At 46.2% G+C, this 18017-nt stretch overlaps 1 protein-coding gene across 1 annotated transcript in view; it reads right to left on the minus strand.

Annotated features, from left to right (window-relative positions):
• Positions 1-14343, minus strand: part of sned1 (sushi, nidogen and EGF-like domains 1) — a 166093-nt gene extending 151750 nt beyond the window's left edge. Inside the window, exon 1 of the mRNA XM_070883295.1 lies at positions 14134-14343. Coding sequence (XP_070739396.1) covers positions 14134-14343 — 210 coding nt within the window. The remainder of the gene's footprint in view (positions 1-14133) is intronic.
• Between the last annotated feature and the right edge of the window lie 3674 nt (positions 14344-18017).

The following is an 18017-nucleotide window of genomic DNA, read 5'->3' on the forward strand; positions in this document are numbered from 1 at the left end:
CTCTATGGATGAGAGCACGGACTTCGAGGAACCTGATCGCCACGCTCCAGAAACTATTCCACCCCAAGGCCATGTAGTGGTCCTCTGATCATTCCCGCCTCCACTCTGGAGGTACTGGCCCCAAGCAGCTCGCCACAGGGCACCCCATTTGTCCACAGGACGGCGCCAACCCCGCGGACACCTTGTGGACGCTGCAGGTCTGGTCCACGAGCGCCATATGAGAGCGGAGAGATGGTGCAGTTGTCCAGGAGGACTGTAGACATTGGTGACCAGCTCATCGAAGCAATGGGGGGCTTATCACGACAGCTGGCCACCATGACTGAGTATATTCCATGGATGGCGGCGGCCCTGGATGCGATAGCCAGGAACACTGCTGCCACAGGCATCCCAGTGGTTCCCGAGCGCGTCATTCCAACCCTAGGATCCACACCACCACTGCGAATGACAGATGAAAGCAAGGACTATGATCCTGCTTCTGCATCAGAGAATGTTGCCCCTCTGCACCCTCCTTTCCCGTACCCGTGCAACCACCGCCTCTGCCTTCATCCGCCCCAATGAGGCACTGCCTGAGGAGCTCCTCGGCCAGGCACCGTGCAGCAAGGAGGGGAAGGGGTAGAGGTGGGGAGCAGAAGGAGAGGGGGGAAGGAAAGTGAGGTGCATGTCCGCAGGTGATGGCTGTGTTATATCTCCATCTGGGTGCATGCAATTTGTTGTAATGTATGGGAGGAGGGGACCACCCTTCTGCTTTGCCTTTGTATTCTGTGTTGCTGGACATGTTGAACATTTGATTGATGTCAATCGTGGAAAAAGTGGGGTCTGGGCGGGGTTTGGGTGTTTTTGCCGGTGATACTTATGATTTCAGACCAATGTTGGTATAAAAAATTTTTTATTGAACAGAACTTTGTTGTGCATTGCCTCAGATAGCTGGAGTGTTACACACTGGTGATTCCTTAACATGAAAGGGTTAAATAAAACTTAACTTCAATCAACGTAAACTTTAACTGGCACCAATGTGATGGGCACCATTGATGTCTGAGCTGCACACGCACAGCAGTGTGTCAGCGTTGTCACTCACAGCAACGCTCTTTCAGGCAAATTGTTCAGATATCAGCTCTTCACATAAGAGTCTTGCAGCTCTGTAGCCACCACAGGCCCTTTCCTGTGGTCTGGAGGGGGTCGTGGGCATGGGTGCATAGCCAGCCTGATTGTCTGGCCCTCGTTCAGCGTCCAGCCCCTCGTTGTCCTCTTCCTCTTTGTCCTGAGGTGGAGCATCTGTCCCTTCTGGCAATTCTTGGCCCCTCCTAATAACCACATTGTGCAGCATGGAGCACACGGCCACGAATTTAGCTACTTGCTCAGGGTTGTTTGTAGCTCCCCTCCTGAGTGGTCCAGACATCTGAAGCGCTGCTTAAGCAGTTATTGTTTTCTGGACCACATTGCGTGTGCCTCTGTGGCTCTGGTTGTATCGCTTCTCGGCCTCGGTGTGGGTGTCACGCAGGGGGGGAGGTCATCAGCGAGGTGGCTAGGCCATATCGGTCATCACCAAGCATCCAGCATTGTCCTTGTGGCTGACTCTTATAGATGTCAGAGACAGCGCTCTCCCGCAGGATGTGAGCCTCATCGAAGGGGCCCGGACATTTGGCATTCACTGCCATGATGATCTGGTTGTGGTCGACAACTAGTTGGACCTTCAGGGTGTAAAGTCCTGTCCCCTCAGTACAGATTCACACGAGGCATGTAGTGAAGTCAAGGTCACTCTGGACCTGCACCTTTATTTCACAGCTCTGGAATGCTGCACTTGCCTGAGACCTGTCCTTATATACCTGTCTCTTGCAAGTGCACCCCTGGTGGTAAGGTATGCTGGTGGTTTCAGGTCATATCTTATTACTGTCATGTATAGCATGTTAGGATACAGTTATATATAATAATGTAAGATACATGACATCACCCTCCCCCAAGGTCTTATTGTCTTGATACGTTCACTCTCTCAGGTGGTCTGCGCTCTCGCGTGGAGCGTCTGAGTTGTGGTTCAGTTGTTTGCCTTGGTGTCTGTTTTTCTTTGGGTGTGGTTGCTGGTACCTCGCCTGGGCTGTCTGTTTTGATTGGTGTGATTGTTGTTGACTCACCTGGGCTGTTTGTTGGGATTGCCCTTTCCTCAGGTTGTTCCCGCTGTCTGTCCACCAGGTGTGGTGCGAGTTCCACATTGTAGTCTGCCTCTGGTTCCGCAGTGTTGTTGGTAAATCTGCTTTTGACTTGGTCTACATGCCTCCGGCAGGTTTTGTCATTGTCCATTTGTACTACCAGTAACCTGTTTCCTTCCTTGCCCGTTACTGTCCCTGCAAGCCATTTGGGACCCCTGCCATAGTTTAGTACAAACACTTTGTCCCCAATCTCATTCCATCTCCCCCTCGAATTTCTGTCATGGTACTCAGTCAGCTTACGGTGCTTTGCCTCATTGATTTCGTGCATGTCTGGGAGGATTAATGAGAGGCTTGTTTTTAAAGTCCTTTTCATCAACAGTTGCACGGGGGGGATCCCAGTCAATGAGTGCGGACGAGATCTGTATGCCAGTAGCAGTCGCGACAGGCGACCCTGCAGCATAGGACCTTGGATTTTAAGCATACCTTGTTTAATGATTTGCACTGTTCTCTCCACCTGGCCGTTGGAGGCTGGCTTGAACGGTGCTGTCTTGACGTGATTTATGCCGTGGTCATTTATAAAGTCTTGGAATTCTGCGCTGGTGAAGCACGGACCATTGTCACTGACCAATATGTCAGGGATTCCGTACATTGCAAACATGGTTGCGAGGCGCTCCACAGTGGTGGAGGTTGTGCTCGAGTTTAAAATGGTGCATTCGATCCACTTTGAAAATGCATCTACAACTACGAGGAACATTTTGCCCATGAATGGGCCCGCATAGTCTACGTGCACCCGCGACCACGGTTTGGTAGGCCAGGGCCAGGGGCTCACTGGAGCCTCCCTGGGGGCATTGCTGAGTTGGGCACAAATGGTGCACCTTCGGACGCAGAACTCCAGGTCCGCATCAATACCAGGCCACCAGACGTGGGATCTGGCTATGGCCTTCATGAGAACGATCCCCGGGTGCTCGCGGTGGAGCTCCCGGCCAAATGCCTCTCTGCCTCGCAGAGGCATGACTACTCGGCTGCCCCACATCAGGCAGTTTGCTTTTAGTGATAGCTCATGCATGCGCCTATGAAAGGGTTTTAATTCCTTGAGGTAGGCATCACGAGCCTCTGCCCAGTCACCGGGTAGGACACATCTTTTTACGAAGGATAACATGGGGTCGCTGGCCATCCAGGCTCTGATTTGGCGAGCCGTCATGGGCGAACCTGTGGACTCAAAGGCATTGATTGCCATGACTATCTCACAGTCCTGTTTGTCAGACCCTTCCGTGGTCGCCAGGGGTAGCCTGCTGAGCACGTCAGCACAGTTATCTGTGCCTGGTCTGTGCCTTATGGTATAGTCGTAGGACGCCAGCATGAGTGCCCACCGTTGAATTCGCGCCGAGGCGTTGGCGTTTATTGCCTTGCTCTCGGATAGGAGGAACGTGAGGGGCTTGTGGTCGGTTTCTAATGCGAACTTGGCCCCGAAAGGATATTGGTGCATCTTTTTTACACCGTACATGCACGCGAGCGCCTCCTTCTCTACCATTCCGTACCCACGCTCCGCCCGCGAAAGTGACCTGGAGGCATAAGCTATGGGTTGTAATTTGCCCGCACTATTGACATGTTGCAAAACGCACCCGACCCCATACGCTGACGCATCGCATGTGAGAACTAGCTTTTTACCTGAATCGAAGAAAGTCAAAACACTTTTGGAACACAGAAGGTTGCGTGCCTTATTGAAGGCACGTTCCTGGGCATCCCCCCAAAACCAATCGCACCCCTTCCTGAGTAGCACGTGGAGAGGCTCCAGCAGCATGCTTAAGTTCTGCATAAAGTTCCCAAAGTAATTGAGTAGCCCGAGAAAGGCGTGCAGTTCTGAGACATTCCGGGGCCTGGGTGCCAGGCGAATTGCTTCTGTTTTGGACTCTGTTGGGCGGATTCCATCAGCGGCAATCCTTCTGCCCAAAAATTCAACCTTGGGTGCAAGAAACAGGCACTTGGATTTCTTGACTCGTGGGCCTACCCGATCCAACCGCTTTAGTACTTCCTCCAAATTACGGAGATGGGAGTCGGTGTCCCTGCCCGTGATAACTATGTCATCTTGAAATACAACCGTCCCCGGGATGGACTTGAGCAGACTCTCCATGTTGCGCTGGAATATGGCAGCTGCCGACCTGATGCCGAATGGGCATCGATTCTACATAAAAAGGCCTCGATGTGTGTTGATGGTGGTGAGTAGCTTGGATTCCTCGGTCAATTCTTGCGTCATATACGCAGATGTGAGGTCTAATTCTCAGAAAAGTTTACCTCCAGCCAATGTGGCAAATAAGTCCTCCGCTCTGGCAGCGGGTACTGGTCCTGTAGGGAGACTCTGTTATTGATAAATTTGTAGTCCCCACAGATTTGTACGGATCCATCAGGTTTCATGACTGGGACGATGGGACTTGCCCAGTCGCTAAATTCCACAGGTGATATAATGCCTTCCCGCAGAAGCCTGTCTAGTTCGTGGTCCAGTATGACCTTGACTTCACTACATGCCTCGTGTGAATCTGTACTGAGGGGACAGGACTTTACAGTGGCGACGAGTTACGGGATTACAGAATCCACAGAATGGCGAACAACAGATCAGATGAAAAGTACAATACGGGAGACAATTGGGAGGACTTTATCGAAAGGCTCCAGCAAAGCTTTGTAACCAAAGACTGGTTAGGCGACGATAAGGCAGACAAGAGAAGAGCCCATCTCTTGACCAGCTGTGGCTCGAAAACATACGCTTTAATGAAGGATCTGTTGGCACCCGAGAAACCAGCAAGCAAGTCGTTTGAAGAATTGAGCACACTGGTAAGAGACCACCTGAAGCCAGCGAGCAGCCTACACATGGCCAGACACAGGTTCTTCAACTACAGACGCTGTGTGGGCCAGAGCATACCCGACTTCGTGGCAGAACTTCGGAGGTTGGCTAGTTTATGTGAGTTCTCCGATGAACTGAGGAGAGAAATGCTGAGAGACTTTTTTATTGAAGGAATAGGCCACGCAGGCATATTCCAAAAGCTCATAGAGACCAAGAACCTGACCTTAGAGGCAGCAGCACCGGTTGCACAGACATTCTTGGTAGGGGAAGAAGAAACGAGGTTGATTTACAATGCAGGTACGACAACTAACGAAATATCAGAACAAGAAGTTCACAGCACCAAACAAGCTGCTACCCCCACACACAGACAAAACCGGGAAAACAGGCTCTCGACAGCAGGCAGAAGCCATCAAGTGCCACAGGAACGGCCGTTCACACCTCATCAACCCACAATGTGAGCAATCAACGACAAACTGAGAGAAGCTCAAGAGAGATCAGCCAAACGCAGCTCATTCTTTGGGAACACTTTGAACAATGGAACAGGTCTGTGCTGGAGGTGTGGGGGTGGGCACTCGTCAAGGGGATGTCGATTTCAGCAGGCTGTTTGTAGAAATTGTGAACATATAGGGCATTTGGCCCGCATGTGCAAAAAAACGGCAGCTCGGCTGGTATACGAATCAGATGGGTCGGAAAGCGGACCAGAAGATGGTGGGGACTGTACCCAGGACACCGATGTACAGCGGGTCAACACGATCAATGCTCCTACAAAAGGACGCCTCCTATAATGATGAGGGTCCTACTCAACGGGATATCTGTCAACATGGAGCTGGATACGGGAGCGAGTCAATCTCTCATGGGCGCTCAACAATTTGAACAACTGTGGCCGCATAAAAGAGACAGACCAAAACTCACAAGGCTCGACACCAAACTAAGGACCTATACCAAAGAAATTGTACCAGTCCTCGGCAACGCCATGCTCTCTGTCACACACAAAGGGACAGTGAACCGACTTCCCCTGTGGATTATCCCCGGAGACCCCCCAGCACTGCTGGGGAGAAGCTGGCTGGCAAAACTAAACTGGAAATGGGATGATGTCCATGCCATGTCATTAGAGGAACAGACCTCCTGCTCAACAGTTATAAAGTGATTTGAACATCTCTTTCAGCCAGATGTGGGCACTTTCAAAGGGGCCAAAGTCAAAATCTACATCACACAGGATGCTAGACCGGTCCATCACAAGGCCAGAGCTGTACCCTATGTGATGAGGGAAAAGATTCACACGAGGCAGGTAGTGAAGTCAAGGTCACTCTGGACCTGCACCTTTATTTCACAGCTCTGGAATGCTGCACTTGCCTGAGACCTGTCCTTATATACCTGTCTCTTGCAAGTGCACCCCTGGTGGTAAGGTATGCTGGTGGTTACAGGTCATATCTTATGACAGTCATGTATAGCATGTTAGGATACAGTTATATATAATAATGTAAGATACATGATACAGGGAGCGAAATTCTTTTCTGTTACGGAAACACTCCGGGTGCAGAGAAGGTGGTCGCATGGCGATGTGAATGCACTTTATAGCTCCCTGCACCCTGGGGAACTTAGCAATGCGGTAGAATGCTCCAGCCCTGTCAATCTGAGCCTTTGTGGTCATGGGGAAGCTGATAAAGTCCATCCTTCTCGCAGACAGGGCCCCCATGACCTGTCTAATGCAGCGATGGGTTGCATGATGAAACAGAGGGCAAATCTCAACCGCGGAGGCCCAAAAGGAACCGGACGCGTAGAAAGATAGTGCCGCAGTGACCTTGACCTCGACCGACAGTGATGTCCTGATGGCAGGCTGCATATGTGGCCTGATGAGCTCACATATTTCATTGATCACCACCTTTTGAAAACGTAGCCTTCGAAGGCAGGTATGGTTGGACACGTCGAGATAAGACCTCTTTTTCCTGTACTTGCGGGGTATGGTCTGGCCCGTCTTAAATTGGGGACATAATGATGTGCATCACACATTGAGCCATCTGCACTCTGCAGCATCTGCGTATTAATCAAGCAGGTTGAAAAATGGCTGGCCCAATTGCAATGAAAGTATGATAGCGATTGATCAGAAGCAATAATTTCCTTACTAAAATACACCTAGAGTAAACTCCCAATAGTCCAGAGTCTGAAAATATGTCTGTTGAGATGTTCACTTCACCTGCGAAGAACTCCAGAGTCAATTTAAACTTCCCCTAAGTTGAAGCAGCCTTTTGAATGAAGCGAACTGCGATTTTATAAATGGCAGCCACACCGCTTTAGTTCAGAACAGTTCCACTTTTTCTGTGCAGTTTTTTGGGCGAGCGATATTGTGGGCGATATGTATGCGAGGTGGTGAAAGTGATGCTGGGCGGTCTCCTGGGCGTTAGTTTCGCCAAATGTGCTTTTTGCGGTCGGTATTATTGAATCTCGCCGTTAATTCCGTGCGGAAAGTAACGCTGGGCGATATTATGGCCGTTGATTTCGCCCATTCTGATGATTCCACCCAAAAAAAGTGGGCGGGCGGTATTATTTTTCCCAGCATTACGCGCATGGGGAAAGTAACGCTCAGCAATAAATTTCCGAAAAATGCCCGTCGTGGCTAAATGGGCGTTATACATGATTTCAGCGGTAAAATGGACGTTAAGCATGCAAAAAATGAGGAAACTCTAGCCCCGTGTTCAATATTGATCATGCTGATTACGCAGTGTCCAATAATAGTGCAGTAAATTACCCTGCATTTAATAATGGTCAAGTATGTTTCCCAGTGTGTAATACCAGTCAAGTAGATCATCCAGTGTCCAATAATGGACAAGTAGAGTACCTAGTAGATTACCCAGTATCCAAAATAGTCACATAGATTACCCAGGGTCCAATAATGAGAAAGTTGATTACCCTGTGTCCAGTATTGGTTGTGCAGATTTCCCAGTGTGCACTAATGGTCAAGTAGATTAACCAGTATATAATACCGGTCAAGTAGTTTACTCAGTGTCAAATAATAGTCAGGTAGTTTACGTTTTATATTATAATGGTCAAGTGGATTATCCAGTGTCAGATAAAGTTCATGTAGATTATGAAGTGTCCAATAATGGTAAAGTAGTTTACCCAATGTCCAATAATGGCCAGGTAGATTTTCACCAAGTAGATTAACTAGAGTCCGCTAAATTGCAAATAGATTACACAGTGTCCACCAAAGGTCAAGTAGATTGCCAATGTCCAATAATTATCAAGTTGATTAATCCGTGCATAATACTGGTCAAGTAGATTACTCTTTCCAATAATCACCAATTAAGATGACCAAGTGTATAATAATTGTCACATATGTTAACCAGTGTCCAATAATGGTCAAGTAGATACCCAGTGTCCAATTTTCAACACGTAAATTACCCTGTGTCCACTAATGTTCAAATAGATTACACAGAGTCCACTAATGTTCAAGTAGATTACCCGGTGTAGCAATGATGGTCAAGTAGATTACCCAGTGTCCAATATTAGTCAGGTCGATTAGCCAATGTATAATACTTGTCAAATCGATCATCCAGCATCCAATACTGTTCAAGTAGATTAAATAGTAACCAATAATCAGGAAGAAGATTACCCAGTGTCCAATAATCACCAATTAGATTACCCAGTGTCAAAGAATAGTGCAGTATATTAACCAGTGTCTAACAATAGTCAAGTAGATTACCTAGTGTCAAATAAAGGTAAACAAGATTAGTCAGTGTCAGATAATAGTCAAGTAGATTACCAATTGTATAATAATGACCATGTTGATTAATCAGTGTGTAATACTGATCAAGTAGATTACTCAGTGTCCAATAATGGTCAAGTAGATTAACAGTGTCCGATATTCACCAATTAGATTACCCAACATCCAATAATGGTCAAGTCGATTACAATGTGTTCAATAATGGTCAAGTAGATTTTCAGTTTCAAATAATGATCAAATAGATTATCCAGTGTTCATTAATATGCAATTAGATTACCCAGTGTATAATAATGGTCAAGTAGATTAACCAGTATTATACACTGAGTAATCTACTTGACTAATAAACTCAGGGCCCAGGAGAGGCATGAGTTCGGGGCCCAGGGGCAGCACGGGCCAGCCCACACAGTGATATGTGTGCGCACTAGGTCCGTGCAGCAGAGCAGGTCTCCAGTCATCTTGGATAACCCTTGCCACTGGACCAAGACCTAGCTCTGTCAAGCCCGTGTGGAAGCTGGTGTGCAACGGCCCCCACATGTTAAAAAAAATCCATGCACAGGCATCTTCCACCCTTTAGGATGTATTTCAGGACCTGGAATATTAAATCCTGCATTGAAACACCTGTGAACTCATTCTTTTTTGGAGTGGAAGCAAGTTATCCTCGTTTCGAGGGACTGCCTATGAATGAATGAATATAACACAGGTCAGGTAGATCACCCAGTGTCCAATAATCTTCAAGTAGATTACAGAGTGTCCAAAAATCAACAAGTAGCTAACCCAGTGTCCAATAATGTCTAGGTAGATTACCCTGTATATTATAATGGTCAAGTGGATTACCCAGCATCAAATAATGATCCTGTACATTACCCAAAATCCACTAATCGTCAAGTAGATTACCCAGTGCCCAATACTGGTCAAGTCGATTATGCAGTGATCAATAATGGTAAGTAGATTATTCGTGTCCAGTAATGATCAAGTAGATTGCCCAATGTCAAATAATGGTCAGATAGATTACCCAGTACATTATAACAGTCAAATAGTTTATCCAATGTCAAATAATAGTCAGGTTGATTACTCAATGTCGATTAATAGTCAATTAGATTATATAGTGTATAATAATGGTCAAGTAGATTAACCAGTGTCCAAGAATAGTGCAGTACATTAACCAATAATGTTCAAGTAGATTACACAGTGTCTAATATTGGTCAAGTAGATTACTCAGTGCTCAATATCGGTCAAGTAGATTACACAGTATCCACTAATGATCAAGACAATTAACCAGTGTCTAATAATGGGAACGTTGGTTACCCACTGTCCGATAATAGTCAGGTAGATTACCCAGTGTTTAATAATTGTCAAGTAGATTACCCTGTGTACACTAATGGTTAAGTAGATTAACCAGTATATAATACTGAACAAGTAGATTATCCAGTGTCCAATAATGTTCAACTAGATTACCCAGTGTACAATAATAGTCAGGTAGATTACCCTGTGTTTCATAATTGTCAAGTAGATTACTCTGTGTCCACTAATGGTCAAGTAGATTAAACAGTGTCCAAAAATTGGCACGTTGATTACCCAGTGTCCAATAATAGGCAGGTAGATTACCAAGTGTCCTGTAATGGTCAAGCTGTTTATAATACTGGTCAACTGGATTACCCAGATTGCAATGATGTTCAAGTAGATTACACACTGTCCAATATTTGTCAAATCAATTACAGTGTCGAATAATGGTCAGATAGATTACCTAGTATATTATAATGATCCGAGTAGATTACCCAGTGTCAGATAATAGTCAGGTGGGTTACTCAGTGTTGATTAATAGTCAATTAGATTACCCAGTGTATAATAATGGTCAAGTAGATTCACCAGTGTCTAATATTGGTCAAGTAGATTTCTCATTGTTCAATATCAGTCAATTAGATTACACAATATCCATTAATGATCAAATTGATTCACCAGTGTCCAATAATGGGTATGTTTTTTTACCCAGTGTCCAATAATAGTCAGGTAGATTACCTGTGTCCACTAATGGTTATGCAGATTAACCAGTGTATAATACTGGTCAAGTAGATTACCCAGTGTCCAATAATGTTCAATTAGATTACAAAGTGTCCACTAATGGTCAAATTGATTACCCAGTGCATAATAATTGTCAAGTGGATTACCCAATGTCCAGTAACAGTCAAGTAGATTACCCAGTGTCCACTTATGTTCAAATAGATTACCCAGTGTCCACTAATGGTCAAGTAAATTAACCAGTGTCCAAACATTGGCAAGTTGATTATCAGTGTCCAATAATAGTCAGGTCGATTACCCTGTGCCCACTAATGGTTAAATAGATTAACCAGTGAATAATGCAGGTCAGGTAGATCACCCAGTGACCAATAATGTTCAAGTAGCTTACCAGTGTCTAATAATGGTCAGACAGATTACCCTGTATATTATAATGGTCAAATGGATTACCCAGCATCAAATAATCATCATATACACGCAATGTCCAATAATGGTCAAGTAAATTACCAGTGTCCCATATTAGTCACGCTGATTACCCAGTGTATAATACAGGTCAGGTAGATCACCCAATGGTCAAGTAGATTGACCAGTGTATAATACTGGTCAAGTGGATTAACAAGTGTCCACTAATGGTCAATTAGATTACCCAGTGTCAAATATTAGTCCAGTAGATTACCAGTGTCCAATAATGGTCAGGTAGTTTACTAAGTGTCCAATAATGGTCAAATATATGACCCTGCATATTATAATTGTCAATGGATTACCCAGTGTCAGATAATGATCATGTAGATTACCCAATGCCCATAATGGTCAAGTAGTTTACCCAGTGTCCAATAATGATCAAATGGATTATCCAGGGTCCAATATTAATCAAGTAGATTACACAATATCCACCACTGCTCAAGTAGATTACCCAATGTCCAGTAATGGTCAAATAGATTAATCAGTGTATAATAATGGTCAAATAGATGACCGATTGTTCACTTATGGCCAACTAGATTACCCAGTGTCCAATATTGTCCATGTAGCACAAAGGAAGATGGTTGTGGTTGTTGGAGGCCAATCATCTCTGTCCTGGGACATCGCTGCAGGAGTTCCTCAAAGCAGTGTCCTCGGTCCAACCATCTTAGCTGATTCATTAATGACCTTCCCTCCATAATAAGGTCAGAAGTGGGGATGTTCACTAATGATTGCATAGTGTCAAGTTCCATTCTCAGCTCTTCAGATAATGGAGCAGTCCATGCCCACATGCATCAAGATCTGGACGACATTCAGGCTTGGGCTGATAAGTGGCAAGTAACATTCGTGCCACACAAGTGCCAGGCAATGATTATCTCCAACAAGACAGCATCTAACCACCTCCCCTTGATATTTAACAGCATTACTATTGCCGAATCCCTCAACACTAACATCTTGGTGGTCACCATTGACCAGAAACTTAACTGAACCAGCCATGTAAATAGTGTGGCCACAAGAGCGGGTCAGAGGCTGGGTATTCTGCGGCGAGTGTCTCACCACCTGATTCCCCAAAACATTTCCATCATCTACAAGGCATACATCAGGAGGTGATGGAATACTCTCCACTTGCCTGGATGAGTGCAGCTCCAACAACACTCAAGGAGCTCAACACCATCCAGGACAAAGCAGTCCACTTGATTGATACCCCGTCCACCACCTTCAACATTCACTCCCTCCACCACTGGTGCACAGTGGCTGCAGTATGTACTATCTACAAAATGCCCTGCAGCAACTTGCCAAGGTTTCTTCAACAGCACCTCCCAAATCCATGACCTCTACCACCTAGAAACACAAGGGCAGCATGCGCATGGTAACATCATCACCTCCAAGTTCTCCTCCAAGCTACAAACCATCATGCCTTGAAAGTATAGCGCCGTTCCTTCATCGTCGCTGGGTCGAAATCCTGGAACTCCTTCTCTAGCAGTACTATGGAAATAGCTTCAGCGCACAGACTGCAGCGGTTCAAGAAGGCGGTTCAGCACCACTTTCTCAAGGGCAATTAGGGATTTGCCCTCATCCCAGGAATGAATAAAAAAGTAGATTTCCCAGCATCCACTAATGGTCAAGTAGATTACCCAGTGTCCAATAATGGTCAAGTTGATTACCCAGTGTCCAATAGTGGTCAAGTTGATTACCCAGTGTCCCATAATGGTCAAGTAGATTACCCAGTATCCAATAATGGTCAGGTAGATTACTCAGTGTATAATAATATGCAGGGGTGGAAGTAGTGTATAATAATGGGCAGCAGAACACCCAATGTATAATACTGGGAGGTCACAGTTTATAATAATAAGCAAGCAAGATAATAATTAGCAGAATGTCCTGTGTATAATAATGGGTCATGTATATTAATGTCAAGGTTATGTGCCTTGTGTATAATAATGGACAGGCAGAATGTGCAGTGTGAATAATAGTGGGCAGAGAAGTGCCCAGTGTACATTCATTGGCAGATTGCCCAATGTATAATAATGGGCTGGTGGAGTACTTCGTGCATTATAATTGGCAGGTAGAGTGCACATTGTATAATGATGGGCAGGTGGAGGGTGCAATGTATAATAATGGGCAGAGAACCCAGTGTATAATAACGAGCAGGCAGAGCACCAGGTGTATAAAGGTGAATAGGCAGAGCAGCAAGTTGATAATAATGGGCAAAGTTCCCGGTGTATAATACTGGGCGGTGGAGGACGCAATTTATAATAATAAGCAGGCAAGTACCTGGTGGATCAGAATTGGTAGCATGTCAGGGGATAATAATGAGCAAATAGAATAACCTTTCTATAATAATGGCCAGGTAGATTGCCGTGTGTAAAATGATGAGCTGACAGAGCTCTCAGTGTATAATAACGAGCAGGCAGAGCACGCATCATATAATCATTGGCAGAGAACCCAGTGTGTAATAATGATTAGGCAGAATGCCCAGTGTATAATACCGGGCAGGTAAATTGACCAGTCTATAATAATGGACGGATGGAGCACCCAGTTTATGCTCGGGAGTATATGCAGTGCCCGACACATAGCGAGGGGAAGATTGACTGGTCAGCTTACAGCAAGTGGAATTGCCAGTAAATAGCAAGAGGCAGGTTGAAGACCCAATGAATGACAAACGACAGGCACAGTGGACTGGTGTACGAAGGGGCAGGCACAGTGCTTGGGGTTACACATGGGGAGTAGCGCGGGGCGGGTGCAGCTACTGGGATGTGGTGGGGTCCATGGGAGAGGGGTTGGTGGGGTTGCTGGCCATCTACCCAGATGCAAGGGTTGGGTTGACAGCTCAGATGGTTGCCGGTGGGGGTGAGGGACATGTCGGGACTGCCAGTAGCTGCCCGTGTTGGGGTGAGTAGAGAAGGTAAGAGTGAGAAAGAGCTGAGAAGCTCAGAGTGAAACATGCATCGCTTGTGACTCACGTAAAGCCCGGAGTGCCTCTCCCCGAAGAAGGGGAACCCGAGCGAGATCTCCAGCAGCCCCGAGCCTCCATCGTCCACTTTGGCATTGACCGAGTCCCCGTGCTCCAGCCCGAAGGGGTAAAAATCGCTCAGCGGGACCGAGCCAGCGATCGCCTGCAGTAGCCCCAGCACAACCCCGGCAGCCAGCAGCGCCCGGACCCGCAGCTCCATCTGCCGCAATCGCACAGATCCCCCAGCCTCTGCGGCAGCCCGAGTCACCTGGAGGGTTTGTGTGTGCTGCACCAGGGGGTCCCGGCATCCACAATGCGGCCGGGGGGCGGAGGGAGCGATTTCATCCAATCACACCCCTTGCAACTGACACCCAGTCGGACAGGCAGCCCCAACATCCAATCGACATGGAGAGGCTGGCACTCAGGTGTCCAATCAACGCCAGCGTAGCCTGAACTTCACCAACTCTGTTCCCCCAAAAGAAACTTTCTTAAAGCTGAACTTTCCAAACTTGAGAATCTGCAAGCGGTCATTGTTGGAGCCCCCCTCACTCAGCTCAGCTATAACATTACACTGCATGTAGGCACCTGTACTCATTAAATCAGCCCAGAGCGAGAGATACAATATACACCAGAGCACATTCACACACTGGAAAGATAGCAGCTTACACATTTCAGTAAGATTAATAGTTCCCCAATAGTCCCACTCCAGGAACTTGAGCACGTAAAAAAATCTAGGCTGACACTCCATTGCAGTGCTGAGAGAGTGCTGCACTGTCGGAGGTGCCCTCTTTCAGACGATACATAAACCGAGGCCCCTTGTGCTCTCTCAGGTGGACATAAAAGATCCCATGACACTATTTTCAAGAAGAGCACGGGAGTTATTATCAGAGTCCTGACCAATATTTATCTCTCAATCAACATAACAAAACAAAACAATTATCTAATCATTATCACATTGTTGTTTGTGGGAGCTTGCTGTGCGCAAGTTGGCTGCCGCATTTCCCACATTACAACAGTGACTGCACTTCAAAAGTACTTCATTGGCTGTAAAGCGCTTTGAGACATCCGGTGATCGTGAAAGGAGCTATATAAATGCAAGTCTTTCTTTTTTTAAATAAAGCGCCTTCTACATTGTTTGATCAGCCACTCCCAGATCAGGTACAGCACAGGTTATATACCGTCCCACCAAGTGCTAATAAGTCAGGTGCTGCATGTGTTATATATACAGCAAAGCTTCCTCTACACTGTCCTGTGATGTACTCCCAAGTCAGGTGTCAGCACAGGTTAGTTACCGAGTAAAGGCCCAGACATTTTCATAAATACTGACTGCATTAGGATATCCATTACTGTTCCAGTATAACATTAATTTTCCATCACCTGAAATAGACAACTGAAGGACTGGAGAGGGAGGGATGGACATATAGAAGTTTGGGATTGGGAGGGATCGACACATTGAAGTATTGGATTGGGAGGGATAGATATATTGAAGGATTGAGTTGGGAGGGATAGATACACTGAAGGATTGAGTTGGGGGGGGGGGATAGATACACTGAAGGATTGTTAGGGGGATAGATACATTGAAGGATTGGAGAGGAACAGATTTACACTCTGAAGTGTGGAGATGGAGTTAGATAAATGCACCAGTGTCAGTGAGCTGTTTTTCATCTCAGCAAAGCTGGAGCATATCTCACCCCAGACTAGTCAGGACTCCATACCTTGTCCTGTACTAACCCTCCTGCAGCAGAAGTGTTTGGCCTTTTTGTCTTTGTGAGCCACAGATAATATTGCAATTCCTATTCCCATTGATCTGTATATATCTCATCATCATCATCATCATCATCATCATCATAGGCAGTCCCTCGGAATCGAGGAAGACTTGCTCCCACTCAAAAAATGAGTTCTTAGGTGGCTGAACAGTCCAATATGAGAACCACAGTCCCTGTCACAGGTGGGACAGATAGTCGTTGAGAGAAAGGGAGGATGGAACTGGTTTGCCGCATGCTCTTTCCGCTGCCTGCGCTTGATTTCTGTACACTCTCGGCGATGAGACTCGAGGTGCTCAGCGCCTTCCCGGATGCACTTCTTCCACTTAGGGCGGTCTTTGGCCAGGGACTCCGAGGTGTCAGTGGGGATGTTGCACTTTATCTTGATAAAGTGTATATATCTCAAACTGCTGATAATAGCAGATGTTGGTGTTTTGATTTGGAATTTATTCACCTATGAAGTAACAGTACTAAAAACAGATTTTCTCAATGTCTACGCTCACAAAATTCAAACAGATACAGGGCAGTGAGTAAGAAATATAAACACAATAACTGACTGGCTAGGACTTCGGAGAGTGGGGCACGATCAAGGTTTGGACAACCTTGCCGACAGAATCCAGGCCCAGGAAAAGAAGATATATGTATAAATTATGGAAAATTTCTTTTTAAGATCTGAAATTGCTTCAGAACACATACCCTCAGAACTCACACCCTCCAATTCTCGCAGGGCAATGCCTCAATCAATACATCTTGATCACCTCCATTCTCCTTCAAAGAAAATCTTGCTTCAGCTGTTCAAAGAGATGCATTTGTTTTTTTATTCATTCTCAGGATGTGGGCATCGCTGACAAGGCCAACATTTATTGCCCATCCCCAGGTGCCCTTGAGGTGTGGTGGTGAGTTGCTTTCTTGAACCACTGGTGAGAGTGCTCCCACAATACTGTTAGGTAGGGAGTTTTCTTCCCATCCCTTCTAAAAAGGAAGAAAGACTTGAATTTATATAGCACCTTTCACAACCACTGCACGTCTAGAAACATAGAAACATAGAAAATAGGTGCAGGAGTAGGCCATTCGGCCCTTCTAGCCTGCACCGCCATTCAATGAGTTCATGGCTGAACATGCAACTTCAGTACCCCATTCCTGCTTTCTCAAAATATCCCTTGATTCCCCTAGTAGTAAGGACTTCATCTAACTCCTTTTTGAATATATTTAGCGAATTGGCCTCAACAACTTTCTGTGGTAGAGAATTCCACAGGTTCACCACTCTCTGGGTGAAGAAATTCCTCCTCATCTCGGTCCTAAATGGCTTCCCCCTTATCCTTAGACCGTGTCCCCTGGTTCTGGACTTCCCCAACATTGGGAACATTCTTCCTGCATCTAACCTGTCTAACCCCGTCAGAATTTTAAACGTTTCTATGAGGTCCCCTCATTCTTCTGAACTCCAGTGAATACAAGCCCAGTTGATCCAGTCTTTCTTGATAGGTCAGTCCCGCCATCCCGGGAATCAGTCTGGTGAACCTTCGCTGCACTCCCTCAATAGCAAGAATGTCCTTCCTCAGGTTAGGAGACCAAAACTGTACACAATACTCCAGGTGTGGCCTCACCAAGGCCCTGTACAATTGTAGCAACACCTCCCTGCCCCTGTACTCAAATCCCCTCGCTATGAAGGCCAACATGCCATTTGCTTTCTTAACCGCCTGCTGTACCTGCATGCCAATCTTCAATGACTGATGTACCATGACACCCAGGTCTCTTTGCACCTCCCCTTTTCCTAATCTGTCACCATTCAGATAATAGTCTGTCTCTCTGTTTTTACCACCAAAGTGGATAACCTCACATTTATCCACATTATACTTCATCTGCCATGCATTTGCCCACTCACCTAACCTATCCAAGTCGCTCTGCAGCCTCATAGCATCCTCCTCGCAGCTCACACTGCCACCCAACTTAGTGTCATCCGCAAATTTGGTGATACTACATTTAATCTCCTCGTCTAAATCATTAATGTACAGTGTAAACAGCTGGAGCCCCAGCACAGAACCTTGCGGTACCCCACTAGTCACTGCCTGCCATTCTGAAAAGTCCCCATTTACTCCTACTCTTTGCTTCCTGTCTGACAACCAGTTCTCAA

The sequence above is a fragment of the Pristiophorus japonicus genome, chromosome 6 (assembly GCF_044704955.1).
Source record: "Pristiophorus japonicus isolate sPriJap1 chromosome 6, sPriJap1.hap1, whole genome shotgun sequence".
NCBI lineage: Eukaryota > Metazoa > Chordata > Chondrichthyes > Pristiophoridae > Pristiophorus > Pristiophorus japonicus.